This window comes from Notechis scutatus, chromosome 15 (genome assembly GCF_049901735.1).
Source record: "Notechis scutatus isolate UNSWTSFEM ecotype Mainland chromosome 15, rNotScu1.2, whole genome shotgun sequence".
Classification (NCBI taxonomy): Eukaryota; Metazoa; Chordata; class Lepidosauria; order Squamata; family Elapidae; genus Notechis; species Notechis scutatus.
In genome coordinates, this window is record NC_142023.1 from 9,408,914 (window position 1) to 9,432,445 (window position 23,532).

Genomic DNA, 23,532 nt, shown 5'->3' on the forward strand with positions numbered 1-23,532 from the left:
CAACTTGGCATCCTGAAAAACTCTAGTTCCTTTATTTGAAAGACCCCAAAAAACATCACCCTCATTTAAGAACCACCCAAGGGTTTGGCAGCAAGTTAGCAAGACAAACACACACCCTTAACTTTCAAGGGTTGTGTAGGACGAAGAGCTGACTGGACAAGCAATGCCATCTAATGGTGGCGAACAAAAGAAAAATAATGCAAGGAAGGTTCTGTTTTTAAGGTCCAAGTGGTTGAACGAGGGCAAAATCAGTCAAACAAAGCTTTCTTTCTGTTTACAAACTGATACACAAGACAAGAGCATTACTCTCTCCAAAGCGAAACTCAGAAAGCACACACACACTGACACACATTTCAGGTTTATTGTCTCTCTCTCACACACACACACAGAGTCATAGTTCTGAGGCATAATTCAATTGAAACTGTTATCATTTCATGGTTGACTAAGACTTTTACAATTCAAACAAGGGCGCCGGCCAGAAAGAGCTCCCACGCTAATCAAACCACCAGAAGACAGATAACAGAAGGAGAAAATAAAATAAAACATGACCACAATTGTGGCCAGCATTTCTGCTTGAGTTTTACCCCCATTTTACGGCCTTTCTCGCCAAAGTTGTTAAGTGAATCAGGCTTCCCTATTGACTTTTTTGCTTATCAAAAGGTCCCAAAAAACAGATCAGGGAACACCGCAACTGTCATAAACGTGAGTCAGTTGCCAAGCACCTGAATTTTAGATCATGTGACCATGGGGAATGCCGCAGTGGTCGTTAAGTGTGAAAAATGACCCTAAGTCACGTTTTTTAGTGACGTTGTAACTTTGAGCAGTCCATAAATGAAGTGTCAGCTGGCTGTAGAGCCAGGGTTAACGGAACCAGGGTCCCAACAGGGGAGAGGGATGCAAATAATAGCCATTATATCCTATTTAGGCTGAAATTTGGAGCAGGAGAGAATCTAGCAGGCAGAGCCAAAGAATTCGCAGGCAAAAGTGGGCTTTGAATTAATGGAAATAAATTGAAAAGGATACAAGTTACTTTGGAAGTTCAGCCAGGGAATAAAGAACAGCAAGGAAGTATCCACCAAAGAATATTGTAACGAAAATGCTTTTTTTTCTTGTTTTCCAGCCCCAAAAGATACAAGTTAGAATCTGAGCAAATATGCAAGCCAGAATGCTTAGACACAAGGTTTCTGTCTGAAATACAGTACATATTTATTCCATGTGGAAACAAAAGACATAATAAATTGGCAAAACAGAAGGAAAAATATTTGCTTGCGGGTGTGTGTGTAATAATTGACCCACCAGTGGAAGAAACAGGAATGCTTTTCGTACAAATAATGAAGGAGTTGTACAGTTAGTCCTCGACTTACAACAGCTTGTTTAGTGGCCCGTCGATGTTACAAAGTGACTTACGACCATTTTTCACACTTAACGACTGTTGTGGGGTCCTTGCAACTAAGATGCTTGGCAACTGGTTCATATTTATGATGGCCGCTTCACAAATGTGGCAAGAAAAATCGTAAAATGGGGCAGAACAAATTTCTGACTTAGCAGCATAATTTTGGGGCTCAAATTGCGGTCGTAAGTCAAGCACTAACCGATATTATTTTTCCCTCCGTGACATATAAATGCAGTCAAATGCAAGTTAAAATGGGGAGGATGGGAATGTGCAAAGGGAGACTCTGACATTAACCATGTTTGTTGGAACCAGGATTGAATGATTCAACAGCACATAACCAACATGACTGAAACTGACTGGATGCCACTCCGGCTGGGAATCTTAGGAGTTGTAGTTCCATCGTTTTCCCCCCATTTTATTTACAGTTCCAGACCACACAACTTAAAAAAAAAAAAAAACAGGTCACTTTTAAAAGACCAATACAGCCATGAAAATACAGGTTGGGGTAAAAAAAACCACCAAATATAAAATCATTCATAATCCGAGATAACCAGGATAGAAACGTGCGAAGGGTGACCCTGGCATTAAACCCTGTTTGCTGGAACCGGGATGGATTGATTTAATCCCAGTTGCCCCTTTCTCACCCTGCCTGGCACGTCCAACAAGACTGAAATTACAAAATACAGAAGAGGAGAGTTGGAAGGGACCCCGGAGGTCTTCTAGTCCAGCCCACTCCTCTCCAGCCCAGAGCTGGGAACGTTGGGAGTTGTAGTCGCCCTACAACTTTTGGAAGAGCTCCCCCTCCCCAACCGAGTCTTCTCTGTTGGGAGGAACCTGCCGCACACCCAGTCTACAGCCCAGCTGGGGATGCTGGGCGTTGTAGTCCCGTTGGTTTTGGTTTTTTTCCCCCATTTCCCACCACCCACAACTTCCAAACTTCAAAAGAGCAAAGACAAATCTGAAACAATTCATAATCCGAGAGAGATAACCAGGATAGAAACGTGTGAAGGGGGTACCCTGGCATTAAACCATGTTGGCCGGAATCGGGATGGATGGATTTTACCCCCAATTTTCCCCCTGGCCCAAACTGCCTGGCACTTCCCACAACAAGACTGGAATGACAGAAGAACAAAAGTCCGACGAAAGAAGGGACCCTAGAGGTCTTCTAGTCCAACCCCCTGCTCAGGCAGGGGGACCCTATCTCCCAAGTCCCTCCACCTCAGGGCTGGGGACGCTGGGAGTTGTAGTCCCAGCCCTTTGGAAGAACTTCCCCCCCCTCCTCAACCCAGACTTCCTGGTGGACCCCATTCTACCCCCCTCTCTCTCCCCGGCTGGGGGTGCTGGGAGTTGTAGTCCAGGCGTCCCAGGGCTTGTGGGGGAGAGGCGACCCTACCTGGCGCTCGGAGGGCGAGCCTGCCGCGGTCCCCATGGCCGGGACGGAGGGAGGGGGCGGCGGCGGCGGCCGCAGCGGCGCTTCTAACGGCTGCCCGGCGGAGGGCGCCGCCAGAGGTCAGGGGTCATTCTTGGGGGCGGGCGGGAGGGAGGGACGGGGACTTTCCACCTCCCCCCGCCCAATAGCGTCACTTCCGGCCGTCACGGATGCCCGGGGGGGGGGAAGGAGCCTGGTTTTTGCCAGGTGGGGCTGCGCCACTCCCATCCTCCCCGGCCGGGATGGGTGCGGTAGTCCAAGCCTGGAGGAGAAACGGAATGGCAGAGGAAGGCGAATCCCGCCCTGAAGGAGGCTCTCAGGGGACACGGCAGAAAGTGGAGGGCGGGGAGGTCACTCCAAGAATCCTCCAGCCACCTTCCCAAAATCTGGAAGAAGAGAGCGGAGTGGGGTGGAGAGTACAGCACTCAAACAATACAATATAGAAGAGAGCAGAATGCAGTCACTGTCCAATCCAGTACATAAGGCGACACAATAGAATACAGCACATAACAATAAAATGCAACCCAATACATAAAACAATACAATACAACACAAAAGAGAATACAACACAACACGTAACAATAGAAAGCAACCCAATACATAATAGAATACAATACAATACATAATAGAATACAATACATAATAGAATACAATGCAACACAAAAGGGAATAGAATACAACACATAACAATAGAATGCAACCCAATATATAATATAATAGAATAGAAGACAAAAGAATACAATACAATACAATACAATACATAATAAGAGTACAACCCAATACATAATAGAATACAATATAGGACATAAGAGTATATAATACAATACATAAGAGAATAGAATAGAATACATAAGAGAATACAATATATAAGAGTACAAAATACATAATACAATACAATACAATCCATAATATAGAATAGAATAATTATACATAAGAGAATAGAATACATAGGAGAATACAAAATACATAATAGAATACAGTACAATAAATACATGAGAATACAATATGTAATAGAGTAGAAAAGAAAATAGAAACAGAAATAATAATAATAGAATTAGCATAACAGAGTTGGAAGGGACCTTGGAGGTCTTCTAGTCCAACCCCCTGCTCAGGCAGGAAACTCGGTACCATTGGGGACCAATGGTTGTCCAATTTCTTTTTGAAAACGTCCAGTGTTGAAACTTTCAGTTTCCAAAGCTGGTCGACCTCGCAGGGTTGTTGTGCTGCCCCACCCACTGTGGAATATTTTAAGTACGATTAGGATTGTCCATCATCCCCACCCAGAAGCAGCCCGGTTGTTGAAGTCCCTCTGGAGGGCACCATATGAAGGTGGCTGAGGACTATGAAGGGGCTATAAGAAACAATAAAGGAGGAATATAAATATAATTGATAATAAAAAGTCGGATTATAAATTAACAAATAAAATCTTCATTCTCAGCAGCTGCGTCTCTCTTCACTTTTTCGTAGTTCTACAGTCACGGGCTTCTCCCCCGCCGAGCAGGAGGAATCCCGAGTCAAACTCCAATCAGGAGACACATTCCCCGCAGTGGGCGTGGCCACCGGACCAGTCCCGTCTTCTTGCATCCGATTGGTTAAAATGTCGCCCTATCCGAAGGGGACGTGAGCACGGCCGAGGCGAATTGGTAGAGCGCCTAGACGGTCCAATAGCAAGCGGCGATGTTGCAGAGGTGGACGATCTAATCGGAAGCGCCGATGTTGCACAGGTGGGCGCCCGAGCGTCCGTCCGTCCTAGTTCGCCATGGGTCTCCTGGGCGAGGTGACGCGAGGCCTGTTCCGCGGCGCTGACCGAATGTCGGCCTGGACGAGCAAGCGGGGCCCGCGGACCTTCTTCAAGAGCCGCGGCTGCAAAGTCTTCGGCTGCATCACGTCGAGCCGCAAGTTCGTCCTGGTGAAGGACCAGGTGCCGGTGCTGATGGTGCCGGACCTGAGGGGCTTCAGGTTGAAGGCGTACGTCTCCTACCGGGCGCCCGCCGGCAGCGAGCCGCCCCTGACCGCCCGCGCTCTCTTCCAGCAGACCGCCGCGCCTCTCATCGAGAAGGACGTCAAGGAAGGCGTCTTCGACCCCGACGCCCTGGAGAAGTACGGCTTCGAGAGCAGCCAGGAGGGGAAGCTTTTCAGGCTCTTCCCCAAGAACTTCGTGCGCTAGCGGGTGGAAGAAAGGAAGGAAGGAAAGAAAGAAAAAGGAAGGAAAAGAAAAGAGACCCCCCCCCCAAGTGGAGACAAATTGTCCCCCCCCAGGACTGCAACTTTATTGAAGCCTTTTAAATACAGGATCGAAAGCAGAGGAAAAAAGATAATATCCTGGAATAAGGGAGAAAAAAGGACAATTTCTTGGAAAAAGAGAAGAAGAAAAAACAATTTCCTGGAAGAAGAGAGAAAAGACACCATTTCCTGGAAGAAAAGGGGGGAAAGACTATTTCTTGGAAGAGGAGAAAAGACACATCTCAAAAGAAAAGATAGCTTCTCAGAAGGGGGCTTTTGGACCAGATAATTTGGGGTGGAGGGTTACGAATAAAGAGAATGTGACACCTCCCTGGTTGAGAAGCGTTGATGTTTCTGCTTTGAAAGTTGTGTCCAAAAAAGTCTTCAATATATGTGTTTCTCTGGGGAGTTGGTGGTACTCTCTGTTCAAAGAAATCCGCCTGGGAAGGGCTTGCAAGGATGAGGATTCTGGCGGTGGGGTTTTAATGGGGTGTGGGCACTGAATTTGGTGGGGACGAAGGGCTCCTTCTGTGCTGCTTAGATTTAAATTGAAAATGAAATCCTTTTCACACACACACAAAAAAGAAAATAGCATACATTAGAGCTCTCATATGTACCATTTTTAAACCTGTTTCTTAGCTATGATTTCTTCAGTTGGTTATGTTGTTTAAACTAGCAAGCCCTTGCACAGACACACACTAGCAGTCGCAATTCTAGAAGTACTTATCGGAAACTATTCTTGCCAGTACTTGCCTCCAGTTTTACAATACTTAGTCCACCTGTAAGATATTCTTACCTGTTGACTGTATGGCTACTGTATTACTTCCTTCTCTGAGCAAAATACACCTTGCTTTTGAAACAGACTTAAGCATGACGGAGTACATTCCTTTATATAAAACAGCCGTTCTCTACACAGACAAATTTGGTCCAGTCCAAAGTAGTTTTTGACACAGGCTTTGATCCTTGTGATCCTTGATACTTGTCTTAATAGCTTAAATGAAAAGGACAGTGGATCTTACAAGACAAGATTTTATTGTAAAAAAGATCAAAAATATATTTTAGCTGAAAGGTGCTCTTTACAATGCCAATGAGCATGTTTGTATGAAAATGCCATAATCTGTAATACCTCAGATTATAAATACGCCTTTCATGAGGCCAATCTACCCCACAAAAGAGCTTGTGCTTGGATTTCAAGAGAATATCTTTTCAATGATCATTGGTTGCCGTTTTTAATTTCAGCCTCTTTCGCAAGCTTGAATAGAACTTCAGGTTCCCTATATATTTGGGGAGGAAATGTGAGCCAAATGGCACTCCCAATGTTAAAGCTGGTGTTTGAGAATGTTGCAAGAATCAAATCTTAGGGGAAAAGTGGAATTAACAGGAAATTATGGAACCTGAACAATCTTATTTCTGCAGTATAAAAAAAAAAAGCTGTTGGAAAGAACCAAGTAAGCAACATAAGAGCCTTCAAACCTCACAGCTACTGGAGGCTCCCAGCAGTAATATAAAAACATATTGATAGAAGAGAATGTTGATAGCTTGGAATTGAACTGCGGGGTCCTTGATGCTCTTTTGAGCTTGATGGTTTTCTTGGCAGATGTTTCATGACCAAACTAGGTAGTGAAGTACCAAACGAGCTCCCTGTTCATATTCAGTAGCTTACCTTGCAACTACTAGTAGCGCCCGGCATCCAATATCCAAATAAGCAGGAATTAACAGCAGACGGACAAGGAGAAAACAATACCCTACACAACAACTTCCAAGGAGAAAACCCACACCACCACCGAGACTGAAAGGAGAAGCTACTGTAGGTAAACAGGGAGCAAACACCACCCTTAGCATTGATGGTGTTACCTAGTTAGAGTCACGAAACGTCTGCAAGAAAACGTGGCTCAGAGTACCAAGAATTCTACAGTCCTCTACACAGCAGTCTGCACTCCCTTCTAGCTCCAATGATGTTACCTAGTTTGGTAATGAAATGTCTGCAAGTAAACTACAAAAGGTCAGAGAGCCCCCAAGAGTCTCGCAGTTCAACTCTTGAGTCATTTCCAGCATGCTTCCTGCCCCCCCACCCACCTATGGATAGAAAATATACTGGAGGCCTCCTTCCACACCCCAACAGTGGGTTTAAGCCAGAGGGACACTCCGGCTGACCTCCCATTTCCAAACGTGTAGAATGTTGTCATAAAAGGAGCATGTCGCTAAGAGGCTGGTCTCCCTTTGGCCTCTGGCTGCTTGGACATCCCCGTTTGCTTTGGTATCTGGAGTTCTTCCATCACCTGAAGGCTCCTGTGGGGCTAAGGTACCTTCTGCTCGCAATGGAGACACGGGAGGTTGGTCATCTTCCTCCTCGAGCAGCACATCGAAGGTGGCCGTGGGGGATTCGTAAATGATCTTGAGGTTCTGCCCTTTGAGGTCCCCTCGGCTGGCTCTTGGGTCCTCCTGAAGGGTCACCATAGCCATAGACGCCTCCAAAGAGTCGCTCGGGAGAAGCCTGGACCAATCGGCTCCATAAGCCAAAGAATTGTGCAAGGCGTAAGATGACAGGATCGTGCATTTCTCTTGGTTCTCTTCTAAGAGCAGGAAGAAAAGAGGAGGGCTGTTGGACCTGGACATAATTACATTCTTTATTCAGGCAATGAGGCGAGGGAAAGTTATGTTTTATTTTTTGGTATCCCATCTTTATTAATATTTTGCAAACAACGCAAGGCAGCAAACCTAACCAACACAGTTTCCTCCTCTTTCCCTAAGAATACTTCTGTGAGATGTGTTGGGCTGAGAAAGGAGGGACTGGCCCAAAATCACCCAGCCAGCTTTCAGGCCTAAGGCAGGACTAGAACTCACATTCTCCTAGTGATTGGCCCAAAGTCACCCAGCCATCTTTCATGTCTAAAGTGTAAAATGAGGGCCAACTCAAGTCAATGATCCATTTAGCCGCAGAAATGTTGCGCTCGATTGCGGTCCTATGCCAAGGCGTATTTGGAAACTACTACAGCCGAAGTCAGCAGTGACGTGGGTGGCTTCCTCCAATCAAAACACTCACCTAAGTCATTGGGACAGTGGAGGATTGCAAAGCCATTGTGCATACAGGCCGCAAGCAGCAACTGCTCCTGAGACGGGTGCCATTTTAAGCGCCAGACGCCGCCTTGCACGTGGGTGTCCGCCAGGGGCTGCTTCATCTTTCTGGTGTCCCAGAGAAGGACGTGTTCGTCGTAGCTGCAGAAACACAAGTCGAGAACTTTTTCTCCTCCTGTCAGCCTGGGAAGCCATTTTTCTTTTGGAGCTTCTAGGCTGCCACATTCCGTGCCTGGGAATTTGGGAGGAGGGAAGATTAGACACAACAATCTTTTCTCAGAGAGTGAAGGACGTGTCGCCCTGCACCTGGAGGGGAGCGACTGGAGGGAGGGCTCCAGCTGGGATGAAGATTTGATTGGGCCATGTGATGGACTGAAGGAACTCTCAGATTGGGGTTTTCCCAGATGTGCCAATATGAAAACTCTAATCAAGTGGAATGTTGAGAAGATGCTTGTCTTGAAGTTGTCTGTTTGGAGGTTGTTCCTTGGAATGCTAACACCTCCTTTTCCAAAGCCACAGAGCCTTCGTACGTCCACAGCTGATTCCCCCACTCCCTCCTACACATAGTCCTCCACCCTTCGAAGATGCAACGGCACTGAATAAAGTGACTTACAGCTTTCATCACACTTCTGACCGTTACAGCGCCCCCACGATCCAAATTCAGATGCTAAACAAATGTCAACATGAACTACAGCAAAGGAACAAAACAATACAAATTAAGGGTAGCCCAGGGGGTCCTCAGCGTACGACCACAAGCCCCAAAGCTATGTTGCTAAGAGGCATTCGTTCAGTGGGTTTTGTCCCGTTTTACGACTCTTCTCGCCATGTTTCTTAAGTGAATCACTGCCCCTGTTAAGTGAGTAACACGGTTGTTCAATGAATCTGGATTCCCCACTGACCCTGCTTGCCAGGAAGTCGCAAAAGGGGGCACGGCCACCATCGTAAATACGAGTCAATTGCCAAGCCTCTGAATTTAGATTGCGTGACCATGGGGATGTTGCAACGGATTGTAACTGTGAAGACTTTTTTTTTTTTAGTGCCATTGTAACTTTGAACGGCCACTGGACGAACTGTTGTAAGTCGAGGACTGCCTGTACGACCGTGTGAAATTTACAAGATGCTCCTAAAAGTTGACTTCGTATCCTTTGGAGACTCACCTTCCCGTAGCTAGCAGATTTTCCCGCAACGGGTGACTCTGAATACTGCAGACCCCCATAGAATGCCTGAAATGAAACCCACATCAAAAGAAGGCTGTTCAACCCACCTACCCACCCCACCAGTATTCCTGGCACAAGATGGGAGCCATGGATTCTTTTCAGAGATGAAGGAATGAATTCTTTATTGGCCAAGTGTGATTGGACACACAAGGAATTTGTCTTGGTGCAAATGCTCTCAGTGTCCATAAAAGAAAAGAGACATTGGTCAAGAATCATCAGGTACAACACTCAATAGTCATAGGGTACAATAGAATAGAATAGAAGGATATAGGAATAAAATTTAAATGGGATGGGATGGGACGGGATAGAGAATAAAATAGAATAGAATAGAATAGAATAGAATAGAATAGAATAGAATAGAATAGAATAGAATAGAATAGAATAGAATAGAATAGAATTCTTTATTGGCCAAGTGTGATTGGACACACAAGGAATTTCTCTTGGTGCATAAGCTCTCAGTGTGCATAAAAGAAAAGATTCATTCATCAAGAGTCAGGAATCATCGGGTACAACACTTAACAATAGTCATAGGGTACCAATAAGCAATCGAATCATACTAGGAAACAGTCAATATAAATCATAAGGATACAAGTGTCAAAGTTACAGTCATAGGTGGGAGAAGATGGGTGAAAGGAAGGATGGGAGGATTAAAAGTGATAGTAATGCAGACTTTGTAATAGTTGAACAGTGTTGAGGGGATTATTTGTTTAGCAGAGTGATAGCGTTTGGGAAAAAACTCCCCTTGTGTCTAGTTGTTCTGGTGTGCAGTGTTCTGCATAGTGTCGTTTTGAGGGAAGGGGTTGAAGGAGTTTAGATAGATTGTACGACTTACCGCTCACTGGTGAAGAGAGGAGCTCTTGAGCTGCTCCGAGTATCCCAGCCCTGTAGTTTACAATCGTCTCCACCTAGATCCAGGAAGGGAAGACCAAGAAAATGCGCGGCTGATATGTTTCCATTGTGTTTAGAACGACAAAAGCAGATTATTATTTCAAAGCTTCAAAGCTAATCTTGACCCTGGTTGGATTCACACATTGCCACAGCGTTTGGCCAACCCTGGTTCGCATTCAACCTATTCCTGGCCTCCCGGAGACTCTTGCAAACTACCATCCGAGCAAATGCGCACCTGAGTACACAACACGAGTGTTCCAGTAGTCGAACGCAGCCACCCAGGCTTCAAAGTCGTGTCCTTTCCACTGGTCCAAGACGTGCACCGAGGTACTGGATTCGTCCACTGACAGCAAGCTGACCCTCCCTTTGGAATCGCTGCTGACCAGTCGCAGGGGGTGACCGCTGCAGAAATGGCGTGAAATAGTTTTTGTTTTTTGTTTCAAAAAGGCAACTTTTGAAAACCTTTTAAAGCAAAAAACGAATGCTGAACCACCTGCCGTCTCTACTACCATCCAGCATTGATCGGAAGCCAGGATGCAAAGTTTAAAACTCAGCGTGAGTTGTGCTGTGATGCTTGTTAAGGGACGGGGGAACATCAGAAGGTCCATGTTGGACAGGAATGAGCACCAGAAGTCTTCTCAGAAACTGAAGAGGGATGGAAGGTGTTGTGGTTCGCTGGCAGTCTGTGCAGACGGCAACGGAATCGGACAGTGGGGAAGAATGGGGACCAGTCCAGGAATCTGGGGAGGACTCGGACGAGGGTCCTGCGTCCGATGCAGAGATGGGGCCAGGACCATCTGGGAGTGGGGTGCTGCCTCCGGAGCCTGGCAGCAGCGAGGCAGAGGAACAGAGGGAGCCTGTTCCCAGTGCGTGTGTGCACAGAGCTGCTAGAAGGCAAGAGCAGCTGAGACAAAAGGGGCGACTCAGAAGTAAGGCTGGGATGTGATTGCCCCTCCCATAAAGAATAAAAGTCAGGCCAAGGTGAGGAAACCTTTGCAGGAAGCAAGGTTGTTCGTTCAGTTCAGATTCATTCTTGAAGCTCTGTACTTTGGTTTTGTTTGTTTTTCTGGTTCATTTGACACTTCTGTTATTGGCAGCACTTCACAGGAAAGAAAGGTGGGTGCTTATCTCAAGGGACTGTTTGAGAATTCATTACGGCCGGGAATGAAAACAATTCCCAGCATTGCAATAAAACAAGACTTGTTTTTAAAATAAGCGTGTGCGTAATTACTGTCTCCGAAGCCTTGGTCAGAACAGAAGGGGCTATTTGCCAGAGCCTGCCCCACTGTCTTATGCTTAGCAACATAAGCTTCGGGCCTAATTGGGGTTGTAAGTCGAGGGTTACCTGCACAGGTAGGCTGGCTGGGCAATGCTGGGAAATCAAAGGGCTGCGGGAGACCTTGGAGGCCTTCCTAGTCCAAACCTTTTGCCTGAGACAAGGGTCCTTGTTCCATTCAGGACATGCGGTTGCCCGATCTCTTCTCGAAAACTTCCAGCGATGGAGCATCCACCATTCGAGAAGCAAGCTGTTCCACTGATTCATTGCCCCGTCAACTCATCTCAAATTTGCCAAGGTTGGGCAACCCCGTGCTAGGCCCTCCAACCACTTACCACTGCTCTAGCCCCGTGGACCAGTCCAGCGACAAAGCAAGGCAATCATCTCCCAGGTCAACACTGCAGAGGGGATGAAGCCTGCAACTCTTCTACTGGAAAGAAAAGGAGACTGGTCAGAACTTTCAACGTGGAAACTGGTCTCCAGCACCAGTTACGAAACCTAGCAAGATCTAATGCGTAGATGCTAAGTTTCTTGGGTCAAGAAAACACGGATGTCCCGTTTCAAGTGGCTGCCAGGAGAAGGGAACAATTAAGGAACAAAGGACAACTCGAGAGGAAAGGCACAGGTGGACGGTGAATGGCCCCTCCCAGAGGGAATAAAGAGGAAGGAAAGGGGAGTGGGGTTTGCAGGAGACAATTAATTCGTTTAATTAGGGTGAAGATCTGTCCCTGACTTCTTGCCAAGTAATTGCTGCTACAGCGTGGCGTTTGGAAGCTATCAGCCTGGCAACTCTCCAAGCCTGATAAAGGTCTGTGGTTGTGAAATCTCATGAAAGACTGTTGGCCGGGACTTTGCTGGAGAGGAATTCCCTTCAACCTAAATAAAAGGGGTTTTATCGGGACGAGGAGTGGGCTTCATGAGCGTGGGAAGCCCAGGTCGAGAACACCTACCTCGCTTCCCATCAAGTGGGCCAGCTTCACCGCTCCCTGGGCATTGGCGATGCCTAAAACAGGCCGCCCTGCGATGGGAACATGGCACCTGGAAGTGGAAGAGATAGCAAAGACATCAGCAGAGGGAAAAAGAATAATTTCCCTCCCTCTTTTGCAAAAAAAAAAAAAAAGGAAGACCATTTCATTTCCAGCTTGACTCCACCCAGCCTTGGGTGCAGAAATTATTAACACTGACTGAAAGTCTTGGAAGAGCACGCCACCCATTTTACAGAAGGAAGAGCAAGGCAAAATAATGTTTTATTTATCTTTCTCCCACCTTGATTTATTTTTTACACATAACTCAAGGCGATGAACACATCCAATACAACTTCCTATTTTCCTCCATGACAAGAACTTGGTGAGGTCCGCTGGGCTGGCTTTCGTGCCTAAAGCAGAACTAGAACTCACAAATCTCCCGGTGATTGGCTCAGTCACCCAGCTGGCTTTCAAGCCTAAAGCAGAACTAGAACTCACAATCTCCTGGTGACTGGCTCAAAGTCACCCAGCTGGCTTTCAAGCCTACGATGGGTCTAGAACTCACTGTCCCCTGGTGATTGGCCCAATGACACCCAGTTGGCTTTCATATTTAAGCAGGACTAGAATTCCCAGTCTTCTGCTTTCTAGCCTGATGCCTTAAGCACTTGGCTCTTATGCTGAAGGCACCCAATTCCCTCCCGATCATGAAAGATGTGGACCGTGCTGCATAGGGAGCATCATAGCCCTTGATGGTCGCCCTGTGAAGTCCACCACGGAGGTGGAGGCCTTCAACTCACGCCTGACACCTCCTCTACCTTGAAAGCCCCAACTTTCTCCCCTATGGGCAAATCTTTCCTGCAAAGGAAATGACCCTTCCCCAGCTAATCTAATTTCTCGGAGGAGTAAAAACATGCAAACGAAATGGAGAAGCATCCATCCAACCATTTAAGGTCCAATATAGCCACCGTTTCCAGCCTCTGGATCTCCGTCAGCGGTGTGAACATCTGATCTTCAAAGGAATAGAGGTAGAGACGTCCTAGGCGCACAGGGGATTCGCTGTCCTTGCTACGACTTTGGCCAGGCTGTTTAGGAAGTAGAAGAAGAAAAAAAGGCCCAAACTCAACCAACCCATTTATTAAGACTCTAAGTGCAAAACAATTTCATGAGTTTTCTCTGGCTTCTCGAAAAAGTCTACAGCTCACCTCACTCTCTGGTTTCTTCAACTGGTAGGTGCCACATGCCAGGATGTTGTGCCAGCTTTCCACCGGGCACCATTCGACCGTGTCCGCACTATATTCGGTATCAACCACCTGCAACGTTTGTGCTCTGCATTTGAAAGCCATGTCAGCGTGCCTTCATCCTGTGCTGGAGAAGGAAGAAGGGGGAGAAAAAAGGAGAGTTTATTATCCCTGCTGTTCTATGGAATTTATCCAGCGATCAATTTCATTTGGACGGATTGCAATGTTATCATTTAAAAAAAAACCAACAACCCCTAAATAACCACACAGTCATAATAATGATGTCCTTGATCCAAACATTATCCAATAAATGCACCCCAAGATTGGTCGTCCCGTACTCTCATTTTTAAGGGGGGAAATATTAATAATCGTAATAATTATAATAATAGCCATATCCTTGATCCAACGAGTGTCATTTCTCACCGCGTCCCCACATTCCATGATTTATTTTTCCTCACAAAGGAAAGAATAGCAATCATATCCGGTGATCATAGCCAGCTCCCGCTGACCTCCTGCACTCCCTTTGAATAATCCCTGCAAATATCCCCAAATAGCAACCTCCCCCTGACTTTCTAAATACCAATAATAGTATTAATAATGGAGAGCCAGCTTGGTCTAGCTGTTCACACATCAGGGTTAGAAACTGGGAGCCAGGGAGTTCTGGTTCCGCCATAGGCCTGAAAGCCGGCTGGGTGACTTTGGGCCAGTCCCTCTTTCTCCATTCAAGCCCACCTTGCAGGGTTGTTGTGGTGGTGGGGGAAATAACTGGAAGAAGAAGCGTTAAGTATGTTTGGGAGGGGCCTTGCATGATCTGCAAAAGCAATAAATTAAATATCCTCCATCCAATCATAGGAGCTTTCACTGATAATAATCCTGCGGGGGCTCTGAGGCTAGAGAAGCGCCTGGGCAGGCAGCCAGCCAGGCACAGGGGCATCAAAGGGGAGCCCCCCGAGCCCATGGGCCCCCTCCCCAAACGGCCCCTCCTGCAACGGCCCTCCCAAAGGATCATCGCGGCCCAATGACCCCCCCAAAGGGCCCCTACCTTGGAGCCTCTCTCTGACCCCCCTCACAATGGGACCCCTTCAAAGCGCCCCTTCCTCTGCAAATGCTCCCCCAGGGCCCCTCCCCTCCTAGAGACCGTTTCCCGGGTCTCTCTCCAAAGCGCCCCTCCCCAAAGGACCTCACACCAAGCGACCTTTCCCAAATGGGACCCTCTCTGAAGCGCCCCCCTTTCCAAAGGGGCCCTCCCCAAGCAAACTTTTCCCCCAAGGGACCCCACTCTCAGCAGCCTTTCTTTCCCAAACGGGTCCCTCTCCGAAGTGCCCCCTCCCCAAAGGCTCCTGCCATAGTCTCCTCTGCAGAGCGCCCCCTTTCCAAACCACCCCTCCCAAAGGATCCCCCTCACCAAGCAACCTTTCTCCAAAGCGCCCCTCCCCGTGCGCCCCTCGCCAAGGGTCCCTCCCCAACGACCCTCTCCCCAAAGGGTCCCTTCCTGAGGGGACCCTCTCCAAAGTGCCCCCCACTCCACAGTCCTAGCGCCCTTTCCCAAACGGGTCCCTCTCCAAAGCACCCCTCCTCGTGCGCTCCTCCCCAAAGGGCCCCTCTCCAAATCGCACCTCTCCAAAGCGCCCCTCCCCGTGCGCCCCTCGCCAAGGGTCCCCTCTCCAGCCAACCACCCTCCCCCCCCCCAAAGGGACCCTCTCCAAGCGCGGCGACCGGGAAGCGAGGCCGGCCACGCAGCACCTACCGGGCCGCCCTTCCTGTCCCGGGGGGCGGGCAGGGAAAGGAGAGGCGAGGCCAGGCGCGCCTCTTCCTCTCTCTCCGCCTTTCCCGCCCGGCAGTCCCGCTGCGCTTCCCTGCCCCCTCTCCCCCGCCAAAAGCAGGTGTCCCGCCAGGTGTGCGGCCTGGCCACGCCCCTCCAGGCCTGGGAGGGAGTAGCCACGCCCCCTGGAAGGTTTTCCCCCGCTCCCCCAGGTGGAGGCGAGCCGGCTGGCTTAACCAACCTTGCGCCCACCAGCTGGTTTCGGAGGACTACAAATCCCAGCGGCCCCCGCCCCGCCTCCCAGAGCTTGCCGGGAGTTGTAGTTTTTCCCTTCCTGGCTCATTTTGCCTTTTTTTTTTTTTAAAGGAAGTCTTTCTTTTTAGGGAGAAATGCAAAATAAACAGGGGAGATCGCATTGTCTCCAGGCTTTGGCATCCTCCAGCTGTTTCCGTGCAAAATTTGGGGTTCATGCAAGCTTTTTGGGGGGAATATTGAACCCCTGCACACCTGGAAGAAGCTGCTTTGTCTTGCAGGGCGGGAAGAGGTTACCATGGGATGGTGGGAAAAAGAGCCTTTTTTCCCCCCTGGACAGAAAAGTGACAGGAGCCTTTTGATTGCAGAATAAAAACAATATTAAGTTATCTTTGGAGTTTGGACTCATTATATTAGTTTTGATGGGCTCCAAACAGGTAGCCCTCCACTTAAAGGAGTTCATTTAGCGACCGTCCAAAGTCGTAACGGCACTGGGGGAGGGGGAAGTTGACTTATGACCATTTTTCCACCCTTACAACAGTTGTGGCCTACCCACGGCCACCTGACCAAAATCCAGACGTTTGGCAACTCCTATTTATGACGGTTGCCGTGATCCCCTTTTTGCGACCTTCTAATGAGCAGAATCCACGGGGAAGCCAGGTTCGCTTAACAACCGGGTGACTAACTTAACCACGGCACTGATTCACTTAACAAGCGTGGCAAGAAAGGTCTTAAAACGGAGCTTAACTCCCTTAACAACTCTCTTGCTTAGCAACAGAATGACAGAGTTGGAAGAGACCTTTGGAGGTCTTCTAGTCCAATCCTCTGCTCTGGCAGGAAACCCTATACCATTTGAGACAAAATAGTTGTCCGATCTCTTCCTAAAAACCTCCAGTGTTGGAGCATTCACAACTTCTGGTGGCAAGTTGTTCCACTGATTAATTGTTCTCACTGTCAGGGAATTCCTCCTGAGTTCTAGGTTGCTTCTCTCCTTGGTTATATTGGGTCAATTTGTGGTTGTGAAGTCCTCTAACATTAGCAGAAGCTGACAAACCCCAAATCAGGTCAATATTCAATATTGTGGAGAAATATGGTTTTTTTTTTCTTTTTTAAAGGAGGTAACAAGGAACAGGCCACGTTAAGGAGAAAGCAAGTCCTGAAAAGTATTTTTTTTTTTAAAAGAAAAGAAAAGTCGGCGATCCATTCCAATCCTTTTACTTGAAAACACAACTTCCATGCAGAGTTGTTCAGGTTATAACTGCTGATGTCTGTGCTAGATTCCCCGGGGCCTTTTTCTTTTTCTTTTAAAATCCCAGGGAGCAAAAAAAAAAAAAAAAGGCTTTTTCGCTACGAGACAGTTATTTTGTTCGACCAACAACGTGTTCTCACCCCCAACGTTACAGTTAAATGAGTCCTAGATAAAGAGCACTGCTAACCCCCTCCTCCCACCCACCCACCCCCTGGGGGAAAAAAAAAAAGAACGATCCAAAACAACCCCGCCCCTCCCCAAATCCCCGCAACCCCCCCCCCGCATCCCCTGGAAACGAAACAGAAAGCTGTACACAACTTTACAAACATATTAACATATAAATAACAAGAAGCTTTCCAAGTAGGAGAGCTTTCATAGTAGTCTCTCTCTCTCTCTCTTCGTTTTTTGTTCTCCCCGCTTGAGGCTTTTTTTTAACACTAAGAGGGGAAAAGGCCAGTTTCCCTCTCCTCAAGCATCACAGGGGTTCTTTGTTTGTCTCGTCTCGTCTTTTTTTCTTCTTCTTCTTCTTCTTTTTCTTTCCTTCCTTCCTTTTCCTCCTTGTTGTCAGTGCCTCTGGCTTCAAGTGAGCAGTCTGTGCAAAGAGGGGTGCTGCCTTCCCGCCGTCGCCCTCTCGAGGGGGTTGGGGGGGTGGGGGGAGGGGAAAGGAGCCCTTTGACGGCGAAGGTTTTCCGGTCACCGCTCTGGTCCCAGTTCTTGCTGGACGGGTCGCTTCTTCTCCCGGCAGTGCTTCTTGTGAGCGGGCCAGTCTTTCTGCTGGCACTGCGAGCCGCAGTACCGCGCCACCTGGCATCGGCCACAGATGTTAAACTCGCGTAACTGGAGGGAGGGGCAAGGGAGAGAAATAGGAAAGGAAAGAAAAAAATCAGCCGACGCTTCCGGGATCCTACAGAGAGACCCAAACCCCAATGCAGCCGTGCTCCAAGAAGCGGGAGTGTCAGGATTCCGGCAGTCGCCCCCAATTAAATCAGGAGTCTTGAGCCAAACTTCAAAGAGGATTTATTGGGAGTTAACATGTCCGGCACTGCCTGGGTGTAGCTGAGTCCGAGACACATCATTCACTGTCACCCTTGACCCTGGTTTCCGCCCCCCCCCCCCCACATCCCCTGGGTGTATCATAATTCATATTCTCCAATGGGACACCTCCATAGCCCAGAGTCATCAATCATGCTCCCCAGTTAGAATTTTGCATGGCAGAAACTTCAGTCACCTAGTTACTATCTTGGAAAAACTATTTATGGAATGTGCTTTCGATTTCCAATCTGCTGCACTGCTCCCCCTCCCGGTGAATTCTAGTCCCAGCTCGGGCATTAAAACTACCTGGGTGATTTCGGTCCAATCACCAGGAGACCCTGTATGTGGCTTGGCATGTACCTGTTTCTCAATCATTGTGCAGGGGGGGTAGTGACATTCGTAGTATGTGCACGAGCTTTCCTCTTCTTCCACCACGTCTCCGTTAGCGTTGTAGTAGCGTGTGACATTCAACACAGGGAACTGCTCCTCGATGGGATCGGTGGGAAGCTGTTGTATCGCCAGCCAGTATAAGCTTTGTTCCCTTCAACAACAACAGCAGCAACAGCAAAATTAGTTAGGCATTTCTTCTGCAGGATGAGGTAACAAAACTCAGCCTTTCACACAGTCCAAAAACAGGCTGAGGATTTAGACACTGGGGCAGCCAACACTTCTAAAAGATTCATTCAGCAACCTTATTTCACTGCCCCAAATGGAGTTCTACTAATCTTTATTTCTATGATAGGCTTGCACCCTTTTCATGATTCATTTATATCCATGTAACCAGGAAAATCTGTTGCGGTTTTCTTTTCTTTTTTAAATGGACTGAAAAGCAATGGAGGAAACGATCAGGTTTTCTGATTATTATATTTGTAATGATAATGTTTATCTTCCCATCAGTGTTTTGCTTTTAAGTAAGGAGCAAAATGTAGGGTCCCAAGCAAGCTCAGAGAACACCAAAGATCCACCATTTCAATCCTGAGTTATGTTATTTTCTAAGAAGCAAAATATTTGATTCAAAACCGCAAGACAACTTAAGCCTATCCGTATGACCATGCACACTCCTCTTGTTATTTTGAACTATTATTGAAGAACACGGCTCTACGATTGTGAATGCTTCAGATTTAATCCCCGTCTATTTTGTCACTCCATCCATGGAGTTTATTTCAATTGATACCAGTTTTTTTACCCATAAAATATGCAAAGCAATCAACAATTAAAAACAGGCTTGAATTCCCAAAGATTTTTTTTTTTATCTCGGGGCAATCTTGATGAAGCCCACTGCTCTGAAGAAAGTCAAAAAGGTTTTGATTCCACGTTGTGCCAAGGCAAAGAGCCCCAAAACTGGTTTTCTACCCTTGTATAACGTGGAAATAACCTTGACGAAGGATTGAAAGAGCCACCAATGGAAGAGAAGCAACTTAGTGGGATAATGCACCAGAGGGTTTCATTTTCTTGATTCAGTTTTGGTATAAGTCAACCCAAAGAGATACCGTGGCAGGCTTTCAAGACTCTGTTATTACATCCTACAACAATAAATTAGCCCAAGTCCTCATTGTGTCCATTTCTTGAGGTTGCTCACTTCAAAGAGCTCCTTTTTACTTTTTTACATTGTGTCTATAATTGCATTTCCCCCCGCTGCACTTTTAAAACAGAAACATTTACAGGAGTTACAGAGAGGAATTTTCTTCAAGAGAGGTTTACTTTTTCCCAGACTTAAAACAGCAAAGAGGAAACGGAAGGGAAAAGGGAAGATGAAAGGAAAGAGGAAGGGAAGGGAATCCCAGGCACTCTTAAACTTCAAATTCTGTTTTTTTTCTCCCTCTCTCTGCATTTCCTTAAGGAGAATTTTACCTTTGCTTGCTAGAGATTTCTTCGGCTTTGGGTCTCCAGCCCCACGGCACCAATCGCAAGTTGTCCAAACGGTTATCCACTGTCACTGCGTTCAAATGCACCACCTGGAAACCTGGGGCAATGCCTCCCCGATGTCTCTCCCTGCAAAGAAGTAACAGAAGCTTACAGTTGCGGGGAGGGGTGGTGGTCGGTTGAGCACCACCAAGGCTTCACAGAGCGGTATTAATACTTCGCATGATCTCGATTCTACCCCTCTGAATGCATAACCCGCATGAGCTTCATTAAGCGTCTAGCTCTCTTTGCAACAAGCTCCAATGACGTCTTGCACACACTTCTCTTTGGAAACCTGTCGCGGTCTCTCCTTTGCATGACCACACTTACCACAGCAACTCATGCAGCAGACGTCCGAATCCCCTCCCTCGGTTCTTGTCAAACGCAAAAGCAAAGATTCTAGCACCATTTCCATCAGCGTCGACTTCCATCCGAGCCTGCACAGAGAAAAGAATCCATTCTGTAGTTTTTTTCCCCCCCTCTGAACCATCTGAATGTCCATCAACTTTCCAAGAACACCAACAATGCTAACATGTTAATACTAATACTTCCCACCAAAGATGGCCCCTATTTTTTTGCTTGCATTTCTTTTTTACGTGCTTTCAAACTGCTAGGTTGGCAGAAGCTGGGACAAGGAATGGGAGCTCACTCCGTGATGCGGTGCTAGGGATTTGAACCGCCAAACTGCCCACCTTTCTGATTGACAAGCTCAGCATCTTAGCCCCTGAGCCACCGCGCTCCCTTTTAGTAAAACCTGCTGCAAAAGTCAGGGAGTATGATTCTTAATTGAAATTAAAAACAGCTTTTAATGGAAGCCTTTAAAAAAAAAAAGAGCCTAAAGACCCCAATCAGTGTTGATTGTTCTTTGAAAGCACCATGGAAGGTCAGTGGCTGCAACTCAAGGCCACCTCACAATACAATCAACATTTTCTTTAAAAGCACAGGTGGGCACAGAATCCCTCCGGTTCTCATCATAACGTCAAACCACTGAACATCAACAATGGCCTGTGCACAAAAGCTTGCAATATTGGAACTGAAATTGGAGATCTCAAGTGCTTCAGATATGAGGCTGGGGGAGGAGAGAGAAGGTCATCCAGCTTGTCAGATTGACTAAGAAAAAAAAACTGGAGAATTAACACAGAGGGTGTTAGAACTTACCTCAAAAGAGTAGCTCTCTACGAGAGGAATGTCTTGCTCATCTATCAGGGTGTATTTTGTCTGCAATTAGAAAACAAATCAAAATGAAAGATTCTGCAAGAAGTTGCCGTAAATTAACAGGGCCTTCGCATTTAGATGACAACACGCTAAAGAATTTGAAACAACCCTCTCTGTGGTGGACAAAGGAAAACAACCACACGCACAAATCTAATAGATAAATAAAACTTCTTCTAACATTTCAGTGAGCAAATCACCAGAAATGTGTTTCAAGCAAGAAACTTTTTTTTTAAGGGAGTCTCTACCCAATTAGATCCTCCACCAATTGAAATCCGCTAGATGCAGCAAGATCTTTTTCTTGAAGCAGCATTTCCAGCCATATATTCTGAGGATATGGAGGCATCTCCCCCACTTGGTCTTCAAAAAGCAGAGAAAAAAGTGCAGGGAACGAAGACTATCAAGTGTTTTCTTTCTTTTTTCAGTCAGCAGCTACAGGCTGTCAAGGAAAAAAGTCTCTCCAAAGACAGCTCTTTTGTGAGATGAGATTAACCACACAGCTTCTTGGCCATATGAAAAATGTGTTGGTTAATCCCTCCCTCTCCATACAACTTTTCCCTATACAAAGCACGGCATCAAATATACCGAAGCACATCTTTGGGGCCATCCTGGCTGCTGCTATTATTATTATTATTATTCTTTAAGATTTAATATTCAATTCACTGGTTAAGAACTTAACAATTATTATCATTGTTGTTGTGGTTGGTCCCACACTCAGCCAGATGTTCAGACTGGATTTGGCATTTTTGCCTACTTATCGAGTCCTTTCTAAGGCCCTGGGAGAGGCAGATGTGTATATTATGATTAAAGTTGCCGGCTATCTCGGCGTGGGGCTAGTAGAGGAGGTTCAGCACCACCAAAAAGGAAGTTTCAAAACAAAGCAAAAGGAAAACAGTAGAATAAAATGAACAAAGATAATGCTTGCATGGGAACTATCAACAATTCATAAAGACTATCCCAGACACAACAATGTGTCATTTGAAACACACGATGATTAGGTGCTCATCCAATGCAGCACCAGGTCTTATGCGAAGTCTTCTTCCCAATGCAGGTGGGAAGAGTTGAGCAAGCAAACCCCCCTCCCCAGTATCAAAAGCTTTATCCCCCCACAACTACCCAAATTAAACCCTAGAAGACCCACCCCATGCAAACCTTCCCCAGAGACCCTCCAGAGACCAACCCTTTGGTACATTTTGGCCCCAGGGTGTCACCCTTTCCCAAGGAACCCACCTTGGGGGGGTGGGGCATATAAAACCACCCAAGGGCGCCTCTAATGAGAAAACAATTAGAGGAATGGAGGAAGGCGGCTCCTTTTGGGCAGGGTCTCCAGGCCAGGCGTAGGATGCCCCCCACCCTAAATAATATCCTGACTTCCCATCCTCCCAGGAGGGAATGATGGGAGTTGGAGTCCTACCCACAGCCTCTAATGTGAAAATCAAGGCTGGAGGAAGGCAGCTCCTTTTGGGCAGCATCTCCAGGCCAGGCATAGGATGTGGCCCCCTCCCCATATCCTGACTTCCCATCCTCCCAAGAAGAGAATGATGGGAGTTGGAGTTCCCACCCACCTACAAGAGGTCTGGCTAGATAGGGAGACCCTTCTTCTCCCTTCCCTTCTCCTGGGGAGCAGGGGAGGGAGTGCAACCGCCCCACCCCGAAGAGAGAGGTCGAGGGGGGCGAGGAACCCCTCCCCAAGGTGGGCGGTGACGTCACAGAGGGCCCCGGTGTGACGTCAGGGACGCGTCGCGCGCGCGCAAAGGGGGCCCTGGGTGGGGAGCCCAGCGGGGGGCGGCCCTCAGGCCCGTGGGGAGGGAGGGAGGGAGGGGGTTAGGCCCGCACCTTGCCCGCCACACGGCCGAGCCTCACGATGCCCAGCTTGAAGTCGGTCATGGCCCCGGCCTGGGCGAGGAGAGAAGAGGGAAGGGGTGGGAAAGAGGGGAGAAGAAAGGAGGAGGAGGAGAGGAGGAGGAGGAGGAGGGGAGGCCGCGCTGGACGGAGACGCCGACGAGGCCACGCGCCGCCGCCGCCGCCGCCGCCGCCTCGCGCACACCCGGAGCGAGAGGAGGAGGAGGAGAAGGAGGGGCGGGCGAGGGGGCGGGGCCACACGCCCCGCCGCGCCGCCGGCCCCCTTCGGCCGCCCGCCGCCCAATCAGCGCGCGAGCCGCGCCGACGCGTCATCGGCTCCGCGACGCCCGGAGGGGAAGGGGCCCGGCCGGCCTCCCGCGCGACGGCGCGACGGCTCGCCACGTGACCCCCCCGGCTGCCGGCGGCCCCGGCTGATGACCTCACGGGTGTCTGCCTATCTCTCTTTCTCACTCTCTTTCTCCCTCCCTCCCGCCTCCCTCGGCCACGCCTCCCGCCCCACCCAGGCGGCTTCTTTTTTTCTCCTCCTCCTGCTTCGTCGGGTGGTTAGACTTCCCGC

The 23,532-nt window shown here is 48.0% G+C and overlaps 4 protein-coding genes across 8 annotated transcripts in view; 1 reads left to right on the forward strand and 3 right to left on the reverse strand.

Moving 5' to 3' along the window:
- Positions 1-2,931, reverse strand: part of PNPLA7 (patatin like domain 7, lysophospholipase) — a 56,976-nt gene extending 54,045 nt beyond the window's left edge. For 3 of the 4 annotated variants that reach the window (XM_087944098.1, XM_087944097.1, XM_087944096.1), the window contains exon 1: positions 2,787-2,921. In XM_087944098.1, the coding sequence (XP_087800224.1) occupies positions 2,787-2,822 (36 nt within the window). In that variant the 5' untranslated portion in view covers positions 2,823-2,921. Of the gene's footprint in view, positions 1-2,786 lie in introns of all 4 variants that reach the window. The other variant, XM_087944095.1, reaches the window with a different exon arrangement.
- A 1,569-nt stretch (positions 2,932-4,500) lies between these two features.
- MRPL41 (mitochondrial ribosomal protein L41) lies at positions 4,501-5,375 on the forward strand. Its single transcript, XM_026686742.2, has one exon. It carries the CDS (start codon positions 4,582-4,584, stop codon positions 4,987-4,989), a length of 408 nt encoding a protein of 135 aa, XP_026542527.1. The 5' UTR covers positions 4,501-4,581; the 3' UTR covers positions 4,990-5,375.
- A 683-nt stretch (positions 5,376-6,058) lies between these two features.
- On the reverse strand, positions 6,059-15,621 carry DPH7 (diphthamide biosynthesis 7). Of its 2 annotated transcripts, none has more exons than XM_087944104.1 (10): positions 15,452-15,621; positions 13,669-13,831; positions 13,409-13,548; positions 12,452-12,539; positions 11,837-11,928; positions 10,461-10,627; positions 10,170-10,242; positions 9,278-9,343; positions 8,089-8,261; positions 6,059-7,618 (listed from the first exon to the last, which is right to left on the reverse strand). In XM_087944104.1, the coding sequence occupies exons 2-10, from the start codon at positions 13,807-13,809 to the stop codon at positions 7,173-7,175; spliced, it is 1,386 nt and encodes a 461-aa protein (XP_087800230.1). In that variant the 5' UTR covers positions 13,810-13,831; positions 15,452-15,621; the 3' UTR covers positions 6,059-7,172. The 2 variants fall into 2 exon arrangements, with proteins under 2 accessions (XP_087800230.1, XP_087800231.1); XM_087944105.1 differs by having other exon boundaries at positions 13,669-13,826; positions 15,452-15,603.
- A 1,296-nt stretch (positions 15,622-16,917) lies between these two features.
- ZMYND19 (zinc finger MYND-type containing 19) lies at positions 16,918-23,233 on the reverse strand. The gene is made up of 6 exons (XM_026686736.2): positions 22,950-23,233; positions 21,060-21,119; positions 20,232-20,338; positions 19,851-19,991; positions 18,360-18,540; positions 16,918-17,804 (listed from the first exon to the last, which is right to left on the reverse strand). Exons 1-6 carry the CDS (start codon positions 22,998-23,000, stop codon positions 17,661-17,663), a joined length of 684 nt encoding a protein of 227 aa, XP_026542521.1. The 5' UTR covers positions 23,001-23,233; the 3' UTR covers positions 16,918-17,660.
- Positions 23,234-23,532: the final 299 nt, after the last annotated feature.